At 41.5% G+C, this 22,387-nt stretch overlaps 1 protein-coding gene across 2 annotated transcripts in view; it reads right to left on the bottom strand.

Moving 5' to 3' along the window:
- Nucleotides 1-2,601: 2,601 nt before the first annotated feature.
- The window catches only part of LZTR1 (leucine zipper like post translational regulator 1), a 212,254-nt gene continuing 192,468 nt past the window's right edge, over nucleotides 2,602-22,387 (bottom strand). For both annotated transcript variants that reach the window (XM_078667052.1, XM_078667051.1), the window contains one exon: nucleotides 2,602-5,550. In XM_078667052.1, the coding sequence (XP_078523178.1) occupies nucleotides 5,434-5,550 (117 nt within the window). In that variant the 3' untranslated portion in view covers nucleotides 2,602-5,433. The remainder of the gene's footprint in view (nucleotides 5,551-22,387) is intronic.

The following is a 22,387-nucleotide window of genomic DNA, read 5'->3' as shown; positions in this document are numbered from 1 at the left end:
AAAGGAGCTTTGAGCAGCAGGTACCCTGATGCCCGCGGGCACGATGAGCCCACAGCACAGATTGCCCACTTCCACTCCTGGAAGAAGGAAAGGAGCTTTTAGCAGCTGGTCCCTTGACACCGTGGCACCATGAGCCCACTGCACAGGTTGCCCACCTCCACTCCTGGAAGAAGAGAAGGAGCTTTGAGTAGCCAGTCCCTTGATGCCATTTGGGCACGATGAGCCCACGGCACAGATTGCCCACTTCCACTCCTGGAAGAAGGAAAGGAGCTTTTAGCAGCCGGTCCCTTGACACCGTAACACCACAAGCCCACTGCAGAGATTGCTCCTTTCCTTCTTTCAGGCGTGGAGGTGGGCAATCTGTGCAGTGGGCTCATGGTGCCACTGTATCAAGGGATCGGCTGCTCAAAGCTCCTTTTCTTCTTGCAGGAGTGGAGGTGGGCAATCTGTGCTGTGGGCTCATCGTACCCGCGGGCATCAGGGGACCGGCTGCTCAAAGCTACTTCCCTACTTCCAGGAGTGGAGGTGGGCAATCTGTGCAGTGGGCTCATGGTGAAACAGTGTCAAGGGACCGGCTGCTCAAAGCTCCTTTCCTTCTCCCAGGAGTGGAGGTGGGCAATCTGTGCTGTGGGCTCGTCGTGCCCACGGGCATCAGGGGACCGGCTCCTCAAAGTTCCTTTCATACTTCCAGGACTGGAAATAGGCAATCTGAGCAGTGGGAGCATGGTGCCACGGGCATCAAGGGACCGGCTGCTCAAAGCTCCTTTGCTTCTTCCAGGAGTGGAGGTGGGCAATCTGTGCAGTGGGCTCTTGGTGCCTGGGCATCAGGGGACCAGCTTGCTAAAGGCTACTCTCCTTCCAGGAGTGGAGGTGGGGCAATCTCTGCCATGGGCTCATGGTGCCCACAGGCATCAGGGGCCTTCTGCTCAAAGCTCCTCTCCTTCTTACCTGGCATTAGGGTACCTACTGCTCAATGCCCACGGGCACGATGAGCCCACAGCACAGATTGCCCACCTCCACTCCTGCAAGAAAAGGAGCTTTGAGCAGCCGATCCCTTGATACAGTGGCACCATGAGCCCACTGCACAGATTGCCCACCTCCACGCCTGAAAGAAGGAATGGAGCTTTGAGCAGCCGGTCCCCTGATGCCTGGGCACCATGAGTCACCGCACAGATTGCCCACCTCAGCTCCTGGAAGAAGGAGAGGAGCTCCTTCCTCCACCCCTGAGCACCCTATGATCTGTAAACAAACCGTTTCCGGGACATCAAACCTTTTCTCCATCTTGCCTGCAAGGGGGATACCATGCACTGTTCAGAGTCTGTGCCAAGAGGTGAAGAGCTCCGTCTAACAGGACAACTTCAGTGGCCCTGTAACAATCAAAGACTGGCAAAACCTCTGCAGACCCACATCACTCAGTGCTGGTAGAAGGGGGGTCCATAATCCCCATACCCAGGGAAACTTCAAGCCAAAGTGGTAGATGCAGAGCATCGTGGACCTGGTGAAAGTGCTGGCCCTGCAGCCCCTGAGAAGTGGGACTTATGTAAGGAGCCACTCAGATGTTTCTACAAGCATGATGAGAGGCCCATCTGCAGGTCATGCAGTGTTGAACTTCGTTAGGGGCGGGCCACTTGGAAGGCAGAGGCTACTTGACCACAACGTGAGGGTTGAGGTAATTTGCCACTGATGTCTGTGGCCCATCCTACTATTGTATCGTAATTGCATTTATATAGCGCTTACTGCCCCTGACGAGGCGTCGAAGCGCTTTTTCGGCGAGTAGCACGCTACTCCGGGACCCATAGAGGATTAGTGATGAATTAGTATAGTGAAACATGCAAGTACATTTTAAGTGGTGGATAGGTTAGTCGCTTATTTGGATTTGGAATGATAGCAGAAGGATAGAGGAGGACCATCTTTTGGGTAAGGCTGTACTAAGGCCATCTGAAATCCACATGGACAGCAATAATAACCATTAAGCGTTATGCATGGCATATAGTTTCCACTATACAGGGCAGGGCATGTACTTGGAAGGTGATAACCGACGTAATGCATGATTTGCAGCTTATGCAGTGAGACTCAGGGCAGTGGACGTTAAGTTTTGGCTGCTTCTGGCTACACACACCCATGGGCTGCTCTGAAATCAGTTCTGGGCCTCATCCAGCCCACATCCACATTACCTAACTTACTGCAACACTGTAGGGGCACAAAAGAAAGGGTGGATGAATGAAAAGAGTTCCTATCAGTATTGGGAGCAAGGGGGAATTCATCTGTTCTCAGTATTTATCATCTCCTCATTAAACACAGGATTAGTTTAGAAATGTTATAGAACAATCACAGTGTTATCAACATCACAAGTCTTTGGAGATGAACCAACAATAAAATGACGAATTTCAAATAAGCGTATTACTAATACAGTAGTTGCCTGTGGTGTAGCATATTTGCAGCGCTGATTTGAACTGTGAACACACATGCCCCAATGAGTGGATTGTAAATAAATGGATAATAATGGAGCTGACAAAAGCACATTGCATTTCCATCACATAACAGCAAGTCTACATTCTTCCGATGCAATCCTCTTTAGAAAGATGCTATGAAGTCTTCTGCTTTGTTACATTATACATGTTTTATTTATTCATATACAGTACATTTTTTAAGTGCTTGTAGCATTGACACTGTGAACTGAGTTGTCTGTACATGCGATCAGAAGCAGAGCAGGAGGAAGGGGGCGCTCAGGGAGAAGAAGAATACTTACATATGGGTTTTTCGGTAGCGGCTTTTAGAGATTCAGGGCTAGCACAGAGAAGTGTCTGTCTGCACAACATGCAAATGTATGGACTTGGAAGGAAAGGAGGAGCAGTTTGGTAGAATTAAGGGGTATTTTTAAATATATTATCCGTAGGTAGGTGCCTTACCCAACCTTTTGAAGGTGGGGTATGAGTAAACATACTATTCTTGTTCTAATGGAGAGCCGGTGGGATGTCGCATTAGCACACTGGATCTTCTTTTGAAGGACAGGCCTCAAGCAGAACAACTTGAAGTATTCTGAACCCAATGGATATGGCTCATTTGTTAATTGGGTTAATTGGGGTCAAAGACTAGCCTGATCAATTTTTGTACTAACTAGGGTGCTAATGTCAATAGCAATATGTGGGCTGCATGACATGGTTCAGCCTCCATGGTGGAAGCTTTTAATTTTGTGCATGTATTTGCTTCAGTTTGAAGGAAGAGAGGAAAGGCTGTAAGACAGTAGGGGAGAGTGATATCATGACGGTTCATATTTGAGAGACATATCGCTGGATGTTTGATTTTCAGGTCTCATGCCCCAGGATGTCTTCCCAAAGATGTCATGAAGCACAGGGATATATCTTTAGGCCATCAGGGTAGATGTTGAATATTTAATTTGCTGTATTATTTGCTCATCCAAAGAGTTTGTGGTAGTGTCTCATGCAGCTCTCGTAGCGGACTTTGCCCTGTTCCCATCAGTAGTTGCACAGATAAACTGTCTAAGCACAGACAAGTAATTCCTGTGGCATCTCTAGGGCACACTTGAGAACCTACTGATTACCTCATGGCGACAGTGCAGAATACCTGTTTGGTTTATGCAATAATGATTAGTCATGAGTTATTTACTGTAGTCTTTGAAAGGTTTAGAGATTAGCCAAAGCTGTGTGTGATCCATTTTCTGAAGACTGGAGTTAATGAATTTGGTTATCTCAATATGTTTGGTTGGAATTTGCTTTTTGTTTACATATAATTGTGGCCAAGGCAGAGGGAGCATCCTTCGGGTTAAGAGATACTAAGGGTGTTAATTTGAGGTTATTTCTAAAAGAAGACAGCAATTGAGTAGATAGGTTTTTGTAGAGAAGGTCTGTTGAGCAAGGTATTGGTGGCATATGGGGAGTATTTGGAAAACAGCATCCTTGATTTTTTGAAGTTATATTTGTTTTATCTAGATCTACTTTAGGATAAATGTTGTGGCTACTCCATATTCAATTTTCTAGATTAGCTAGTATGGATAAACTCAATGTTCCTCTTTTTTTGTTACACTTCATTTCCCATTGGCCCAGAGCAGGGCAACTTGAAGGTGTGAGTCCTTCTGTGAGCTACAGATAGGCTGGGGTTGTACTCCATACCCGACAGTCCAGTCTGGTGTTTTTTTTATTTTTTACCTGAGCAGAGGTATTTCCTTTTCTAGTAACCAAATAAAGATGTAGTCTGTAATATTGAGTTTGTGATACCATAATATCATAACCAAAATATCGAAAAATATGTGCATACAGGGAAGAAAAGATTTACTATCTATAACTTCACATGTACATACCTTGAAGATGTATATTGTCAGGGTACATATATGTGGTGTAGTTAGGTATAGAAATTCTGTACTTACTAATCTGTCGATATTTTCGTTACAATATTAAGGTATAACACTATTCGCTATTCAATATGTGCACCCACGTCCCCAAACACAGGATGAGCATGGTTTGTTTAGGTGAATCAAACATCCTGGCATTCTTTCAGTTAGTGACTGGTGTAGGTGCACCAGTGATTCAATTGCACCCCAATCCTTCCACAGCTGAGGATGATGGAGTCAGGATCTAAAGAGAGGCGAGGTAATATTGTTTGTTGTTAACAAGTATGTGGACAAGGGAGTAAGTCATACTTATAGAGACATGATGAGAGAAAAGCAGATTTGCAACTTTCAGAGTTACATAGAAGAAGTCACTCGGTGATTTAAAAACAAAAAAGTTACTTTTGAGGGTCAGGTGGGTGAAAATTCATCAGCATGTTGGGTTTCATTGGCTTAATGGCGAATACTAAGGTACTATGCAGAGAAAGAGGCAGAACACTCAGCTGCTGGACAAACCACAGGTAGGTAAAACCCTTCAAGTTTGCCATAAAGTGGAGTTGTGGCATTGGTGGAGTGAATGTTGAATGGAGTGAAAGGTCCTTCATGTGAGTGGTGGGATTGGATGAGTGATGCCAACGAGGAGTATGTTTAACTGGTGTCCTGCTGGGGGAGAGTTCCTTTGTTGTGGTTGAGTTTGAGAAGATAGTTTGTAACTTTGGGTGACTCCTGGGGTTGAAACTGAATGGCTGCAGGAGAATAGATGGTGGTTGGGATACCATATAAAGTGCATGTAAGATTACAGACTTTGTAAAATATACTTTTGCAAATCAGTAAATACAATTTATTTTTGTATTTGGTGAATTCAATTGTGCACGATTCCAGACTGCTCTTCCACCTCTTTGGACTCCAGCCGCACATATATACCATATTTTCGATAATAGCATTTGTCAGTTATCTGAAGATCTGTGCTGAAGCTGCTCTTGGAATGAAAGTCTGGGATTTGAACAATCAGGAGAAAGTTGTCCCCCTTGTAGACAGGAATGGTCAGTCGTGTTGGCTGAAGCGCTGTTCTTTTGAGACCTGGAACATCAGATGTCAGAGCCCAGCTCTGCACATTGCTTGTCTGATATATGACTGGCTAAGGACTCAATGATGTCAAGCAGCAAGGGCTGACTCAGGAACCGCAGATTCGGTAACTTGGAGACCTTGAAAGGAAGAGGGAGGAGAAACAAAAAAAGAGGGACAAATGATAAAGGATTCAACAAAAGATGGGGAAATGTCAGGTGGAAAAACACTGCAGCGGCCGTGGCATGTCTTTAGGGACACGAAAAATAGCTATAAACCCGCTGTTAAACATCTTGCCTTCCTTAAACCTAATCTTGGACACCTTCTTTCTCCCCAGGGTGCTCACTAAAGTAAGATGTACCCCAGCCACTCAGTGAGTTTTAATGTGTTTGTGGTACGAGCACACACAGCAAGAAATTGTCCAATAACAGCCACATAGTTATTGCATTAATAATAAAATGGTTGAAATGGTTGTTCAGAAGTCAATGCTACTCACCTGAATGTTTTTCCATTACACTCTAGTAAGGTGTCAACTCTTGGGACCACTGCTACCTAGTCACTGGACCGTGAATTTCCAAAGCAATTAAAAAGACAGGAAGCCATGGAGAGCACAACACAACTAACTCCTTCAGGATGTTTCTGGCTATGCTCACTAATTCCACCTGACAGCCTCGCCGCTCAGATCAGATACAGGAAAGGATCAAGGCTACTAACCGAGACTGTGTTGGCTTATCCTCAATTCAATGCCTTTACTATTCCCAACTTGTGACAGATTTCAGAATAAGAAATATTTTGAAGATGCATAATAGACCTATGCTACAGTAGGCTATACGGCTATTAGAATATTCTCCTCCTATATCAAGAGGTTTAAAACTCCCAAAGTTTCTCCCTCTTCTCTTTCACTGCTCCTGGTGTCCGTATTTCAGTTACTGACACAAATGTTTCAATTTGTAAGGCAGAAGAGAGGCAGAGGGTGCGGAGGCTTCCCTCTCCCATGAAGCTAGTTCCTGCTAATACCACTGTACGCCACAGAAAGTGAGAGGGGGGTTTTCAGCTTATTTTCCTCCCTCACTGCTTATTTCTCCCTCACCCCCTGCACAATACCACATCCTGAGAAGCAGTAGAGAAAGAGGTTACAGATTAGGGATTGAAATGGTGAGGAGCGTGGTCCTATTCCGAAGTTTATAGAACGCAGTTACTCAACTGTCTTCAATAAAAAAGCTCAACATTCGGTTGTAATTGTTTTTATTTTCTCCTCATAGTTCACAAACATACCCCTCCTCTCACTTCGTGTTTCTTTATCTAATCTATACCTTGCGATTCTTGAAGTGCTGGAATCCTATTAATTACAGAAACTTTGAGAGGAAGAGGGGGTGTAGCTAAAATATATTCTGGTTCTTTTAATGTTATGTTTTTTTTTGCAGTATTTGTAAAGGCAGATCTGCATCACAGTTTTTAAGTCTATGTAGAGCGGCAGTCACCTTATTGACTGGTAGAGTAGCACTCTATAAAAATAAAAAATAAAATATTAAATAGCACACTTATACAAACAACAGGTGACTTAAGGAATACCATAGGTGCACCTCTGAATCTGGAGGAAAAAAATACCACCTGTTTGACGAGCATAGGTTTTGGTAGTCTTACGGATCTACAACTCACAGTGGCAGGCAGTCTTAAACTATAAAGGTGGTTGCACTGGCATGCCCAAAGCAATGCTAATATCCCATTGAGGATGTGTTCGCTTAATGAGCAATCAATTAGTTAGAAAGATACAGAAACGAATCAGTATTATTTCTATTCAACCGACTAACTGAGACTGATAGGGTTCTCTTCAGGACCCATCGGCACAACCTAAACAGTTTTCCGTGGCATTGCGATGATAGTCTTGTTGGAAGGAGACAAGTGCATAATACCTACTTTAGGAACTAGAGTTTCCTCAAACAGAAATGTGGGTCCTGTAGTCAGAAAGGAAAATTATCCGTCCTGTCAAGATGCAGGTAAAGTCTCATGTCTGCTTCAATTTCTGGATTGTTCAGTGTCCTTTCAAGTTTCAAACTTCTGACAATTGCTGTAGATCTTTGTAGATCAATGGTGGACTGTGCGGTCTAGTTTCCACTTTTGTAGAATTTTTGGCTTCCTCCGCATTCATCACTTGCCTAAACTGAAAAGCCACAGACTCCGAGAGCGTATTTGCATTCTGTGTGTTTGAATGGAAAGTGTTGCAGTATTAAGAGTGCATACCACAACTTCCTTTTCTTGGAACAACGGCAAAAGGAATATCGGGAAAGAATGCTTCACTGTTAACATCCCAATGTGTGGTTATCATAGGGTGCACAGTAAAAATGTGAACTGAATGGGGTGGGTCAGTTGTTACAAAGGCTTGAGGGGATTGTGCGTAGAACAGTAGTTACATGAAAGGGTTCCTCTTGGGTCTACCAAAGTAAAGTCGGGAGAGGGGTTAGTGAAAACTGCAGCTCTATAGGATTCTATTACTGGACCCATTAAGTGGGGAGCGGTAACTATTCCTCCAGCAACACTTGGCTTGAATACTGCCCTATGGAAGCAAAAGGAATTCCACTACCAAGTCCCCTGCTAACTACCTAAATAAATAAAATATGCCTTTTCTCATGGAAGAGAATGATGTACATGCCTTGGTTGGAAGCGGGGCATCTTCTTAAACTACTGACTGAACTAGTAGCCCGGGGTCGAACATCTACTAGTACAGTCAAGCTACCTGGGTTTCATACCATGTGCAGCTGTGTTTTATAGCGCCATTTTGATCGAGCAATGGCTGTTCAGAAGTTCTTCTGCCTGTTGCTCAAAGTGCCCTAATGGGAGTGAATTGTCTGCCTCAGCACCAGATGAGCATTTATCACTAGAGAGAGAGCGAGAAAGGCCATACAAGATAGCGCCTACGATTTTGAGCCCATAACAATCAATGTTGGGTACATGATGTTACATGTCTAAAGAAACGCCACTACCCTGAGCATACACATGATGCCAGGACTGGTCTTTATATCCCCCCACAGAGTGTAACTTTCTTCTATACAGTCCTAAACCAGGCACCCATGTCTCAATATTATGCAGATGTTACTTGTCCCAAACTTCTGTTACTTAGAGCTGAACTAAACATAAAGCAGTCCGCAGTTTCCAGTCTGCTACACAACTCAAGATCTCAAACTTAAGGCTAGAAGCCTAAACGACCAAATCTGCTGCACTACAGAGCCACTAAGACCCACAGTCCCACCCTTCTAGCAAGGAGGCATGGAAGGTGAAAGAGGGAGGGCTGTGACCAGTAATAGTGTATGCACAATCAATTGTTCTTTGTTGCTTGGTAGAATAGGTCTCTAATCATAGTGTCTGTAACTCTTCAAACTGAGTGTGTGTATTTCAACAATCATATCAGTCACAGTGCATTTTAACCACTAATGTTTTTAAATTGATCTTAAACATGATGTTTTATTTGGGCAGACATGTTCTCTAAATATTAGTTAATCCCTATTCCACCATAGTACACGTTATCATCAACAGAAAAACATAGAGGTAACCTCTAGTCTATTATGTTAATATGCTGCCCCTCTCTTAAAGAGAAATAGAAAAACTAAAGCAAATTGGTCCAAAATACCAAAATATTCACTACAATATTTATTCCTGGCCCCTTCCTAAACTCTTGATGAATGCAATTTCAATAATTTCACGAACACGTTTTAATCCAATAGCATAACAGTATACTCTGCAAAAGAAAAGGCACAGATATAAAAAAAAAAAATTAGAGTGGATTCCAAATAATACTTTTCAATAGGTACGTATCAGTTGCTGGAATAATACACATGTAAAGAATGGTAGTTTGTTGGGTGTGATACTCGGATGGCTGGGGTGATGCAAGTCAGGCCTAAGATACAGTGGTAGGACTGAGTGGAATAGGAGTAGTCAGAAGCAGTTGTAAGACATTAAAATAAGGTCACATGTACAAAGTATATGAGTGGATAAAAGAAGCCCAGAAACAGTGTTCATGAGAACCTGTAAAGTTCTATGGTTGTGCAGTATTTGCTAAATATTAGCCAACAGTGCTAGATTGAGGTGTGCTGGTCAAGTTGCACAATTCAAAACACATTATTAGAAGAGGCAGTGCAGGTCAGAAATGAGCTGCGTGGGTGTCAATCATAGTGTTGGAATAGGAGGGGAAAAACAAATTAGGATTCAGAAACAGAGGCAGTTTTGCGCATTTCTCCGTAACTGATAAGCTAGTGTGATGAAATATTAAGTGTGTGGGGCCACTGGGCAAATTTCGAATTTACAGATTATTCAGGATATACTTATGTAGTTCGACGATGGTTTGGAAAGATGGCCAAGTCAACCACAATATTACCTCTGAATTGGTCAGATATGAAATGACGTCAGTTATATATGGACATAGGTGAACTCACCGATCTGCCGATTCTCCATAAGACAGAACGAGCCTTTCGCTTCCTAGAAGCCCTGATTTTCCCTAAACAGGGTATTATTTTCTTCAGAGCATCACCTGAGGTATTCTCCCTTGTTTGTTTTGTTCAATGCTGTAAGACAAGGTGATTACTGCCACTCACAAGGTTGGATTACAGCTTTTGTAAGGTCCTGATGAATGTCACGGACCATACTGGTAATTGTAGGCAAGAAACAGTTTGACTGCTTGCGATTAGACGGATAATAGTGCAGAGGAAATCCATCTTTGATTTTAATCTTATCATGGAATACATTCATGTTTAATCAACTTCTAAACCAGAATTGCAATAGGTAATTTTAACCACCTAAAGTCCTTTCACCCGGTATATTGACCATCTACCCAGCAGATGAAGAGCCAATTTCTCTCCTGGGGACAGTTCACTAGGACATTCTGGCTTCTTAAAGTTGGGATAAAAGTGCTCTGGAAGCACACCTTTCAGGTATTGCAACCGTCATCCCACTCGACGAGGAGCAGGTCCCAATGACGAAGCATTCCAGCTTGGTGGGTGAGGGACACTGAATCCTAAAAAAGGATGCCCACTTATTAGGGAACATCCCTGGGTCATTATCTGACAGTAGTCTAGTAAACAACTGGCAGCAATACTGTTCCAAGTGTGGTACTTTTGTAACAGATTTCATGATTTGGCGGGGGGCTTGATGCAGACAGGAATGAGAACCTTCTGGTGAGGCTCCACGGCGTCTCGGGAGAGTTGTACTCCTTTCTAAAGGGCATGCTCCACCGGCACCGCCGTGCTTACCTCCATGCGGCCATGAAGTTGCCTGCAGTTGTTTGCGGGCCCTGAAATTCCTCTGTACTGAGTAGTGAGGCGTGTTTTTTCTTTTCACCTAACTGGCGCGTTTTCTCACAGGACTCGAGCCTACCATTTTGTTTTCACTGCTTTCATGATTTCCTTATTTAAAGGTGTTTTAGAGCACGCAAGATTGTTTTCTTTACATATTTTCTGCTGCCAATTATATCAGGAACCTGTCCTTTTGTGCACAAATCAAATCAGCAGTTTCATCTTTATTGGATCTTTTTATTTAGTTCCTCCTCAGTGACATTTTCAATGATTCTTTTTCTTCCTGTTTGAGTTATTTGAGGTCATGATGCATTAACTTTCAAACACATTTGTGACCCTTACAGCTGTCCTGCTTTGAGTATTGTTTCTATGATATTCTGCCTTTTTTCAAGATACATCTCTTTAATATAAAGTGCTTGCTGTTTCCTTGGCATTTTGTGCATGGGGAGGACAAGGCCTGTTCGTCGTGCTGTCAACCCCTCTCCTACTCCTCCGTCTGTGGTGGATTATAATCCTTTCAATGTTCTTCAGGAGACTATGGCTGAGTCAGAGCAAGGTGTGGTATCTCTTTCAATAAACGCAACATCCTTAAATATTCCACTTCCTACTTCTAAACTTCCAAATGATCAGGCTGTTACTTTGGCGCTTTCATCAGGAAAAAGTGGTAAAAAAAAGACCCACCGTAGCCAGCAAAGCACCTCTAACAATTTCCTTAGAATTAATTCTTGAGGAAATATGAGCGCTCAGACCATATATGGGAGAGACTAATATATGTCTTCAAAATTTGGAAGATAAATGGTCTTATATGAAGAGTAAAGTCACTCAAATAGAGAGAAGAGTGGACTATTTTCAATCTGCTGTGAGTCAAGTTCCCCCATGCAAATCTCATATCTTCAGAAACAGGTTAAGAATTTTGAAAATGGTTACAGATGCAATAATTGGAATATTTTTGGATTAGCAGAGGGACTTGAAGGCTCTAACTCACTATCCTTTTTTCAATCTCTTCTTCCAAAGATTCTTTGTCTTCCTGATACACCAGCACTAAATATTTAAAGCGCTCATCGATTAGGTCACAGTTCACAAACTGAGTCTTCATCTATCAGGCCAAGAGGTGTCATTCTGTATTTCTTAATACATGATATGTTGAAAGTTCTACACACAGTCAAAGTCATAGGCAAAATCTCATGGCAAGGATCCACCCTTTTCTGTTCCCAAGACTATGCTAAATCAATGGCAGATAGAAGGAAGAAGTTTTTGGACACGAGACCTGCGCTTCATAGCATTAATGCCAGATTTGGTTTTATACATCCTTGCCTTTTCTAAGTTACTTATGAAGATAAAACTATGACCCAAGACAATGTTAATATACTACAACGTTTTCTGGACAGTTGCAGACAAAAGGATATGGAAGTTACTAAATCTGCTTTGATTTTCTACTAGATTTGATGTTATGTTATACATTTTGAGTATATTACTTGTTGCTTGTAATTGTATTGTTCTGTGTTGAATTTTTTCTAACATATTTTTTCTTTTGTTAGGTGCTGTTTTTTATAGTTACTTGATGTGACTCCTCGCCGTTTACGATTGGCTTTTCTCGAGCGGAAGCAAGATGGCGGCCGCGTAGTTGGGGCCGTTGCAGCAGTGTAGTGAGGTCGTGGATGAGCCCTCGAGAGATGTAACTTTTTACGGCAAAGAAGCCTCCCCGTGATCGTAAATGTCTTTCAAAAATAGAAAGTATCTTGATATGGCCTGAGAACGGGGGGGGGGGGGTGTCTATTGGCTGTGAAAAGATCTAATATGATTATTGGTTTGTCGGGCTATACAGGAAGCTTAAAGTTTGTTTTTTCAGATTTAGGCCTCACGGCACACACTGCATGACCATCACGTGCACAGACTAGGTCTGAGCGCTTCACGGAGTGGGGTTCTGGGAGGGTGTTAACGGGGTTCTTGGGGAAAGGGGGGGGTGGAGGGGTTGGAGTTCAAGGGAGGGTTGGGTGGGGCTGAGGAGAACAATTTTAAAAATAAGAAAAATGGTGCGTTTTTGCAATATTTTGGTTTGTTTCTCTATACAATTCAAAAGGCTATTGAAGAGTGCTATGATCAAGGTTCAGGTTATGGCAGTCGGTCAATTAATTTGTCAGGATGGCGAACATTATAATATGCTCACTTAACATCGGGGGGCTGAATGACGGGAGGAAACGTCAAAGATTAGCTCATTTTGTAAGATACAACAATATCGACATTCTTACCCTTCAAGAGACTCACCTTCCATGGGCCAAAAGGAACTTAATGCTCCTCAGTGGTTTTGAGCTATTGGCTTGTTCTACACAATCCTCAATGATCAGGGGGGTCGCAATTCTGGCATGTATGTCTTTGAGAGGGATGAAACGAGCGAAGACAGATAGTCTGGGTAGATGGGTAATTGTTGAACTAGAAATGGGTTTCACACTATGTGTAGTCTACGGATCAAATAGTAAGGATCCCGAAATGTATGATTTTTTAGAAATAGAATTAGTTGGCTAGCCAACCCCCACAATAATTTGTGGTGACTTCAATATCTCAGCAGATTGGGATAATAGTCTGCCATATTTAGGTCGGAAGCCAAGAGTTTTCAGGGCAGTAAAGGCTCTTATTAGTTCTCATGGATTGAGGGATGTTTGGGCAGCTAAAAAAAACACATGATTCAGGGGTAACATATTTTTCAAATCCTTATAAAAAGTATACAAAATTGGACTCCTTCTTTATCTCTTCTCCCGAAATAAACAAGGTCGGGATAGTAAAACTGCCCAGACTAATTTCAGACCATAATCCTTTGATCTTAAACTATGAATTGGATAAAGTAGTCAGGAAAAGGACCAACTGGACTTTTGAAAGGAAGCTATTGGGGGATAAGAGATTTGTGGAGCATCTTACCAAATGGGCAGATGAATTTTTCGCTGCAAACAGACACAGTACCTCACGGAACGGGGTATGGGAAGCATTTAAGGCGGCCTTAAGGGGTGAATCTATAAGTTGCTCGGCTAGATTGAGAAGGGAGGATAGAGAGGAGGTAGAGAGGCTAATGGTAAACTTAACTAAGGCAGAAGAACAGCATATTAAAGATATAGCTCAGAGGGTAGCTGGAAGCGAGAGCCAAATGAAGCTGATAAGCGTTAAAGCAGAGCTCCAGAGGGTGGTAACACAGAAGGTTACGGCAGAATACCAAACATCCCGAGCCAGACGTTATGAAACTGGTGAACAGGCAGGGAGAGTCTTAGAGTTAAGGATCAGACAAGAAAAAGCAAAAAATACAATTGTCAGAATAGAAGAAAATGGCACAGACTTTACCGAGACCAAAGGAATCTTACAGGTATTCAAGAACTATTACCAAAAATTATACCAGGAGGAAGATAGGGATGGAGTACAGGAGGAGGAGGTGTGGGATAATGGCCCTCGATTAGACGAGTCAGCTAGAATAGAATTGGATAGGGACATTTCCAGGGATGAGGTTATTGCCGCTCTTCATGAGCTGGCCTCGGGTAAAGCTGCGGGTCCCGACAGGATTCCCCTGGAGGTCTACAAATGTCTTGAAACCGTAATCACCCCATTATTTGTGGATCTATTTAATGGTATAGCCTATTCAGGTGAGATCCCTGATTCTTGGAGAGAGACCAATATCGTAATCTTTCATAAAAAAGGGAGACCTACGGAGAAGCCGGGTTCCTACCGCCCTATCTCTCTAATAAATGCGGATACAAAATTGTATTCTAAGATCTGGGCTAAGAGGTTGGGCAGGATCATAGGCGGTCTCGTTTCCCCGTGGCAGCATGGGTTCGTTCCTGGTCGTGGCACGACGGACCATATAAGAAGAGCAATTGCTCTGTTCGATGCTCATGCTGCTACGGGGAGGGAGATGGCCATGATCCTGCTCGACGCAGAAAAAGCCTTTGATAGGGTGGTATGGAAGTTTCTTTGGTCCATTTTGGCAGGTAGAGGCTTTGGGGATAAAATTATTGGCGCCCTAAAAGCTATGTATAGAGAACCCGAGGCCAGGGTGGTCGTCATGGGTGAAAGATCAGATAAGATTGCTATCCAGAGAGGTACGCGACAGGGGTGTCCCTGCTCCCCGATCCTCTTTTCACTTTATATTGATCCGTTTATACAAAAAATTTTAGGGTGCCCAAGGATCAGCCCGGTAATATTAAATGGTCATGTAAATAACATTTTGGCATATGCTGATGATCTGGCTGTCATCACTACCGATCCTCAGCAGGCGATGCCAACTCTTGCTGAATTGGCTAAGGCATTTGGCAGCGGTTCAGGCTATCTATTGAACGAAGCCAAAACCCAGGTAATTTGCACAAAAAATATCGTGAAATCTGATGCCAGATATGTTGATGCTGCTGTATATTTGAGAGTTAGAATAAATGCCTCAATTGAAAAAATATTGGATGAAAACTATCTTCCTCTAATTAAATCAATAGAAACAGAGCTGAAACGGATAGATGTGCTTCATCTTTCATTGATTGGGAGAGTAAACGCGGTGAAGATGACAATGTTTCCCAAAGTATTATATTTATTCCGGGCCATACCCTTGTACATCGAAGAAGGTCTTATGAAAAAATTGGAAACTGTATTCATAAGATTTATCTGGCAGTACAGCAAGATCAGGCGCTCCACTAATTATATGTCACTCTCTATGGAAAGGGGGGGGCTGGCCCTACCAAACCTAAGACTATATCATTGGACATGTCTTCTTACACAAATGGTAACTCTGCTGCAGCCTAAAATGGAATCTCAAGTTATTGAAACCCAGAGCCCTCCTTCGATCTTCGAGCTTTTACTGGGGAAGAAGGCATTTGGCCTATTATTATGTGAAGTCGATCGTAGGTATTATAAGAGGGCACAGCTAAAGATTCTGGAAGGGGTATGGAGTATATGGAAGACTGTTTTGAAGTTTTTTAATGTTCCCAAGGTCAATGTATTTCTACCCTTTTGTAACTCTAGTCTTTTTTCTCATCTGAGTGTAGAAGGCAATCTTCAGGTCTGGAGAGGGCTAGGCATTAAGACTATAGGCGATATCATGGAAGGCGAGGAAATAGCGAGATTTGATGCCCTGCAATGTAAATTTTCGGTTCCATCCTCCCATTGGCTATTATATGCCCAAATTGAATGTATTTTGAAAGCATTAAGGCCTAAACTGGTACACTCTGCTAACTTCGCCTTGTTAGACTCATTACTCAAAGGATGTAATGAAATAAATGTGGTTTATAATCTTCTCCTGAAGAGAATCCAAGATGATCTGGAGAAGACCGAATCTGCCCCGGCAAACAAACTGTCTAACCCTGATGTAGATTTGGATTTGGCCTTAAATTTGAAAAAAAAAATCTTCCGGTCTTCAAATTTGAGAGCACAGCATTATAAAACACTATGTAATTTAAACTATACGCCAGCAAAATTATTTTCTTGGGGGGTCAAGGAGGATGATTGTTGTCCCAGATGTAATGAGGGTCAAGCTGATTTAATACATATGTTCTCCAATTGTAGCGCTTTAGCCCCAATAAGGGATGAGATAGAAAAATTTATGGAGGGGCTGCTAGGTCATAAGATCGATCTATCCCCAACTCTGATGTTACTGGGCATAGATGAGAAGTTAAGGCTCGAGAAAGATGAGGGTAGCCCTAGTTTTTATATCAGTAGCAGTATTGCGGATTCTAATTTCTTCAGGCTGGAAAGACACCTCCGCCCCTTCATTCCAAATGTGGCTTAACAGATTATTGGGTATTCATAATATAGAGGCATGCCTCTATGAACAGAAGGGCAAAAAAATGCGGGAGCTGGGAAGCCGTATCTGGGCCCCACTTACAGAATGGAGGAAGCGGAGACTGTAACTTTTTAATTTTTCATATGGCCTCCAATGGTCAAAATCTTTCATTAGTAGAGCCGCGCTTTTTATTATAAACACTGTTTTATCCTGTGATTAATTTTCTAATTGTGCTGAACCTGCAACTGTATATTTCTTTTTAAATCTTTGGACATATATTGACATTGAGTGTGATGAATAATGAATTGTATGTTTCTTCTGTTGAATTTTTTTTTTTTTTTTTACTCTTTTGTGACGCACCAGAAATTCTTAATAAAAATAATAATAAAAAAAAAAAGATGTGACTCCTCGTCTGGCTGGATGGTGTGTTTCTCCTCCTCCCCCCCATTTCCGGTTGGTTGTGTTGTTATCTTATGTGGCTTCACATCCCTCTACTTTTGAATATGTTTCTTGGTATGTCAATTTTTCTATTTCTATTTTGAATACGTCATTTGTCTTTCCCTTCCTTATTATTTTTCTTATTAGTCTTTCTCTTTTCTCCTGTCTTTATTCTCAGTATTTTCTTATTATATATTTTCTCGTTCCTATTTTATCTCTACCTTTTTTCCCCATCCCTCTTTCCTTTTAGATTGATTATTTCTTCTTCTGTTTCTACAACTCCATTTTTCTCATATCTGATATATTTTTTCTGTTATTACAATCTCCTGGTTATATCTCATCATAATAATGATGTTTTTGCATTTTAATAGTTATTGCTGGTTATAAAATGTTGAATGTATTACTGTATTGTAGAAGGCTTTGAGATTTATTTCATGGAATGTTAAAGGTTTAGGCTCCCCTATAAAACGTCAAATGACTTTATTGCATATTTCTAATTTAAAGGGTGATATTCTTTTGTTGCAGGAAATACATATTAGACAAAGAGGTGACTAAGCTCAAAAGGTCATGGGTCGGTCCTATTTCTGCATCTCTTGGTTCAGGGAAACATAATGGGGTTACTGTTATAAGTCATAAGCGTCTTGATATACAAATCATTGCTCAGGATACTGATGATGAGGGTGGATGGGTTTCAGTTTCCTTACTTGTTGATAAAAGTCCCTTAACTGTTATTAACCTGTGTGCACCTACTAATCCAGATAAATCTTTTTGGCCCTAGGTATTATCTAAATTGAAGATTTATAACAATCTTTATTTACTAGTAGGTGGTGATTGTAACATGGTTTTTGATCCAATTATAGACAGACACTCTAAAGCTCAAGTTATACCTTCACATGTACATTCCAAGTTTAAATCTACAATACTTCAAAGATTGCTTATTGATGCTTGGAGATTATGAAGCCTGACTCTTCAAGAGTATACTTTCTTTTCCCCTGTTCTTTTTTCTCAATCTCGAATAGACTATCTGTTTATTTCTAAAGTACTTGCTCAACATCTCATACACTCAGATATAGGATCCATATTAATTTCAGATCATGCCCCAGTCACTCTGGATTTAGATCTCCTTCCATCCACTCCAGGCACTAGAAGTTAGAGATTTAATAACTCTATTCTTTCAGATCCCAAGTTTATGCAAGGTTTTGAACAAATTGCCAATAAATATTTTCTGGAGAATGAAGCTCCTGGTATTTCCTCTCAAACTTTTTGGGACACTTTTAAAGCTGCTTTCGGAGATTTCATTATTTCCATTGTGGCCCAGAAATTGAAATCTTCCTTGAATAATTTAAAATTACTCAATGCACGTATTATACAATTAGAACATTCATTTTATAATACCAAATCTAAAACTGATCGATGAATTAGTGTTAAATTTGCGTTTAATAAGCTTTCCACAGACATTGCTAATTCATATTTTCTTAAATTCAGTGCCAAGGATTATGGCAGTCAGAATAAAGCAGGAAAACGTCCTACTAATTATTTTAAGATTAGAAAAGAGCATACTAAGATTGATTCTCTTTTAACCTTTACCAATCGTACTGTACATAAAAATGAAGATATACTTTTGGAAATAACTCAATTCTTTCAGACTCTTTAAACTCTGGAATCTCAATCTAGTAACCAAGATTCTCTTCAGTATTTATCGTTTATTTCTCCTCCTTCCAATGCTAACATAGATTTCTTCTCATTGGATGCTGAAATTCAAATTCAGGATATTTTTTATGCTATTTGCTCCATTAAACGTGGTAAAGCTCCAGGACCCAGTGGTTTCACTATAGAGTTTTATTAATATTTTCCCAAATTTCTCATAACTAATTTACACCAACTTTTTCTCTAATTTATCTCCACTCAAACATCTGGTAGTTCTTTTGAAGAAGGGAAGGAACAATGTTGTTTCATTAGGTGTAGGAGTCTTTCAGACCACACTAGATTCGTTTTTAATGTTCTTAGTAAGGCGAAATTATACAAATTTCCTTTAGCAGCGGTGCCTTTAGATGCCAAAAATGCATTTGATAGACAGCTGGCCTTTTATTTTTTCTACACTTTCCTGGTTCGGTTTTGGTTCTAAATCTATTTATTACGACTCTTTGTTGTGTTCTTCTCCCAAATCTTCAATTTTAGCCAATGTTATGTCCCCAGTTTTCCCCCTTTTACAGAGGTGTTCGGCAAGGTTGTCCTTTCTCTCTTCTATTGTTTATCCTTGCTTTAGAACCTTTTTTAATAAAAATTAGTTAAAACCCAGAGACTAAAGAATTTGTTTATCGTGATAAACCGCTTAAACTCAATGTTTATGCTGATATTTTACTTTTGATTTCTCATCCACAGACATCTTTACCAGTTTTTAGATCGTGCCTAGCGTTGCAGCGCATGCGCTGCTAGCTTTGCGAGGCTTGCAGTATACAATATAGCATGGAAGCTTTGTGGAAGCTCCGCCCACTCTCCCCCATCTTTTGGATTTGCTTAGGTCCTAAATGCTGCCTTGTGATTGGTTATAGGCTAGTTAGTCCCTCCTTATGATGAACATGTCATCATTTGTATCCTTCCATGGCTACTGGCTCCTTTACTTTCAACACTATTTTCTTCCTGTGTTGCCCCCCTCCTCTCTCGCAGCCCGTGACTTCTGCCACCCCCCCCCCTGTTCGGGCCTTTTTGCCGGCCCGCTTGCAGTCCCATTTCCAATAAAATAGGTCTCACGTAAATGCGAGTCCTATTGCATTTCAAATGCTTGTTAGGAATCGGCAGCTGAGAAGTGACTGGGCGGCGCTGCTCCTTACAAGAATTGTAGCATCTGCTGGGGCACAGGGGTGATGCAGAGGAGCTAGCTGCAGTATTGATGTGGCGTTATAAACCGAAGTGCCTTCCTTTACAAAATGTGGCTGTCGTCGCAAGGAAAATTGGGCCAACCACACAATGTACTGTAAAGGCATGGAAGCACGCATGCAGCTAGACACTGATAGCAGGCCCCACGACCAGCGGCCTTCCACGAGTGCTGTAGCTTGTAGCAGTCTGTTGCCTGGATGCCTGTTCTACGCGACGACTCACGTGATCGAATGCCTTCTGTGAGCGTTGTGGCCTACAGCTGCGGATTGTCTGGATACCCGTGGCAGCAGCTGCATGGTACACCGTGGCCAAACTTTGCTTTGCAGGCTTTGTGTTCACCACACTTTATTCTTTAAGTATGCTGTTTTCCAGCCAGCTCCAATACTAACTTTGCCATCTATATGTAAGCATAATAGGTAGGAATACGGAGGATGCCACTAACCATGCCTATAGATTTGTAAACCCAGGCATCCGTACGAGCAGGAGATAGGAAGTCTACAATTAATCCTATCTAAGGAAAATTGTGAAAACCTATGTAGGCCAACATAATATAGGCTCTACATAAGCAGTCACCTAGGCAACCTCGGTTGAGGCCCTATGCTATAGTAGTGTAACTTAGTAACGAACTGCCCATATCTGGTTCAGCATTGCTTGTTTTGTTTTTGTATTCTGCTTGCACATATCACTAGTCTCTCCCTTGGACAGACATGCTGTTTGGTGTATTTCATGATAACACCACCGCCCAGTCAAACTTCAGGTCAAGCGGCCCGTCCTATCCAACCCTTGTATTACACCCAGCAGTAGTATTTTTTAACAGCACTGAACATATCAATTTTATTCCATTGCAGGATTGTTGAAGAAAGGCAAGCAATGTTGTGTGTATTGTAGTGATGAACAACAATATATATGAGCTTTGGTCAACAAATAATTTAACTAGGGCGCTCGCCCTGAAATGGAGAGGAGTTGGCCTAAGGGCTAGGACGGTTGACCTCAAATCTGGGGAACTGGGTTCGAGTCTCGGCAATGACGCTGAACATCCTGTGATTCTGGGCAAATCAGTTAATCTCCCAGTGCCTAACAAAAATGAATGTGTCCTCATGTAATGCATGCTATATAAAGCTCTCTGATACCTGATTCGCGGCAACTTCGTGCTATATAAAACTCAGTAAAAAAATAAACAAAAACAAAAAAACTAGTTCACAATCATCATCACGCGTAATATTTTTGCTAAAAAAAATTCAAAGCTCTTGATTTTTTAACCTGTTTTCTATAGAAATGGCAAAACACTATTAAGACCGAAATCTTCGGGCCACAGAAGGGCCCCACAGGCCGGCTACAATGAAGCTGCGTCAGATAGTAGTCCGTTTTCTATTTTTCTGCATCCTGGTTACTTCATCTTAGGACAAATAGATCGTCATATTGTGTATTGGCATTAGACTTGCCTGTGAAAGCAGCATTAAATCTTTTTGGTGTATCGAAATGTGGTTTCATTTACAAATAAATGTTGTGTCTTCGTGTAAACAAGAACTCTTAGCGTTACTAATTCAAAACATAGACTGACATGCATCCAACACAATATAGAGAAAACATGAATATTGTTTTAGGATAGTGTGTAGTAATTAAATTAGGAAACCTTATTTTCGAAAATGATGCACAATGCGTGTTAGATGGCTCAAACTAACATGCTCTCAATAAGAACCTGTATTGTTCCAAGATGTCCGCTTTCTTTGCCTGGTCTGTGCACTGAATCCTTATGTTTATTGTTAATAATTGTATTAGTCACGGCGGTTTGATGAACAGTGCGATATAGTTGTGAAATTGTGAAGAGCAACCTAGCCAAAGTAGCCCGAGGTGGATGGTGAGAGGTACCACGTGCAGTTGGCTCGCAGGGTGGAGCTTGAGGAACAAAAAGGCTAGTCGATTTTGAATAAGTACATCAGTACCCCTAACTCAAACGGTGTCAAACGGTGTTTAAGTATGTGGGAGTGCAGCGCTCAGATGTTACACAAACCCTTGTGAGAAAGCATTGCATCCTGCTATGTCACTGCATGCTGGGTTTTGTAGTCCTGTTTAATAAATTATAAAACAATAAGTGTAAGTTCCAGAATTCCAAGAAAGTAACTGAACTGAATGATGATTTCATCGAGCATGGAACTGGGAAACTTGAGAGCCCTCGAAATATTGACAGAAACATAACTGTCTACTTGTCATTTCTTTGTGTTTTCATAACTACCATATGGCCATATCTGTAAAAAGAAATGTGTGACTCTTTTAGCAATTCTAGGTGCCATCAGCATTCTCAATATCTGGTGTTAAACTAGACTTTGGCTAAAAGACCAGGATTCGTAGACGTTGTCAGAAATTACACTGGGCCACTTGTAGTGTGACATATACAGGGATCCCAGGTCTACCTGTGTCAAGCAAGAATAATCAAGTTTTCTTTATATCTTTGCTTTCTGGGATTTGTAGTTCTGCTTTGCAATAGGGCCAGCTAAACTGCAAGTGCCAAATTGCAAAGAATACATCCATGACTACATAAGTTATGCATTCAGAGCTGACGTGAAGCAATTTGCTAACTCTACACTTTCACTTAGTTTTTTTAGTAAACAGCACTGTAGATTGTGAAACTTGTAGATT

The sequence above is a fragment of the Lissotriton helveticus genome, chromosome 11 (assembly GCF_964261635.1).
Source record: "Lissotriton helveticus chromosome 11, aLisHel1.1, whole genome shotgun sequence".
Lineage (NCBI taxonomy): Eukaryota > Metazoa > Chordata > Amphibia > Caudata > Salamandridae > Lissotriton > Lissotriton helveticus.
Note: the sequence above shows the minus strand (reverse complement) of the source record. Positions and strands in the feature narration are given on the sequence as shown.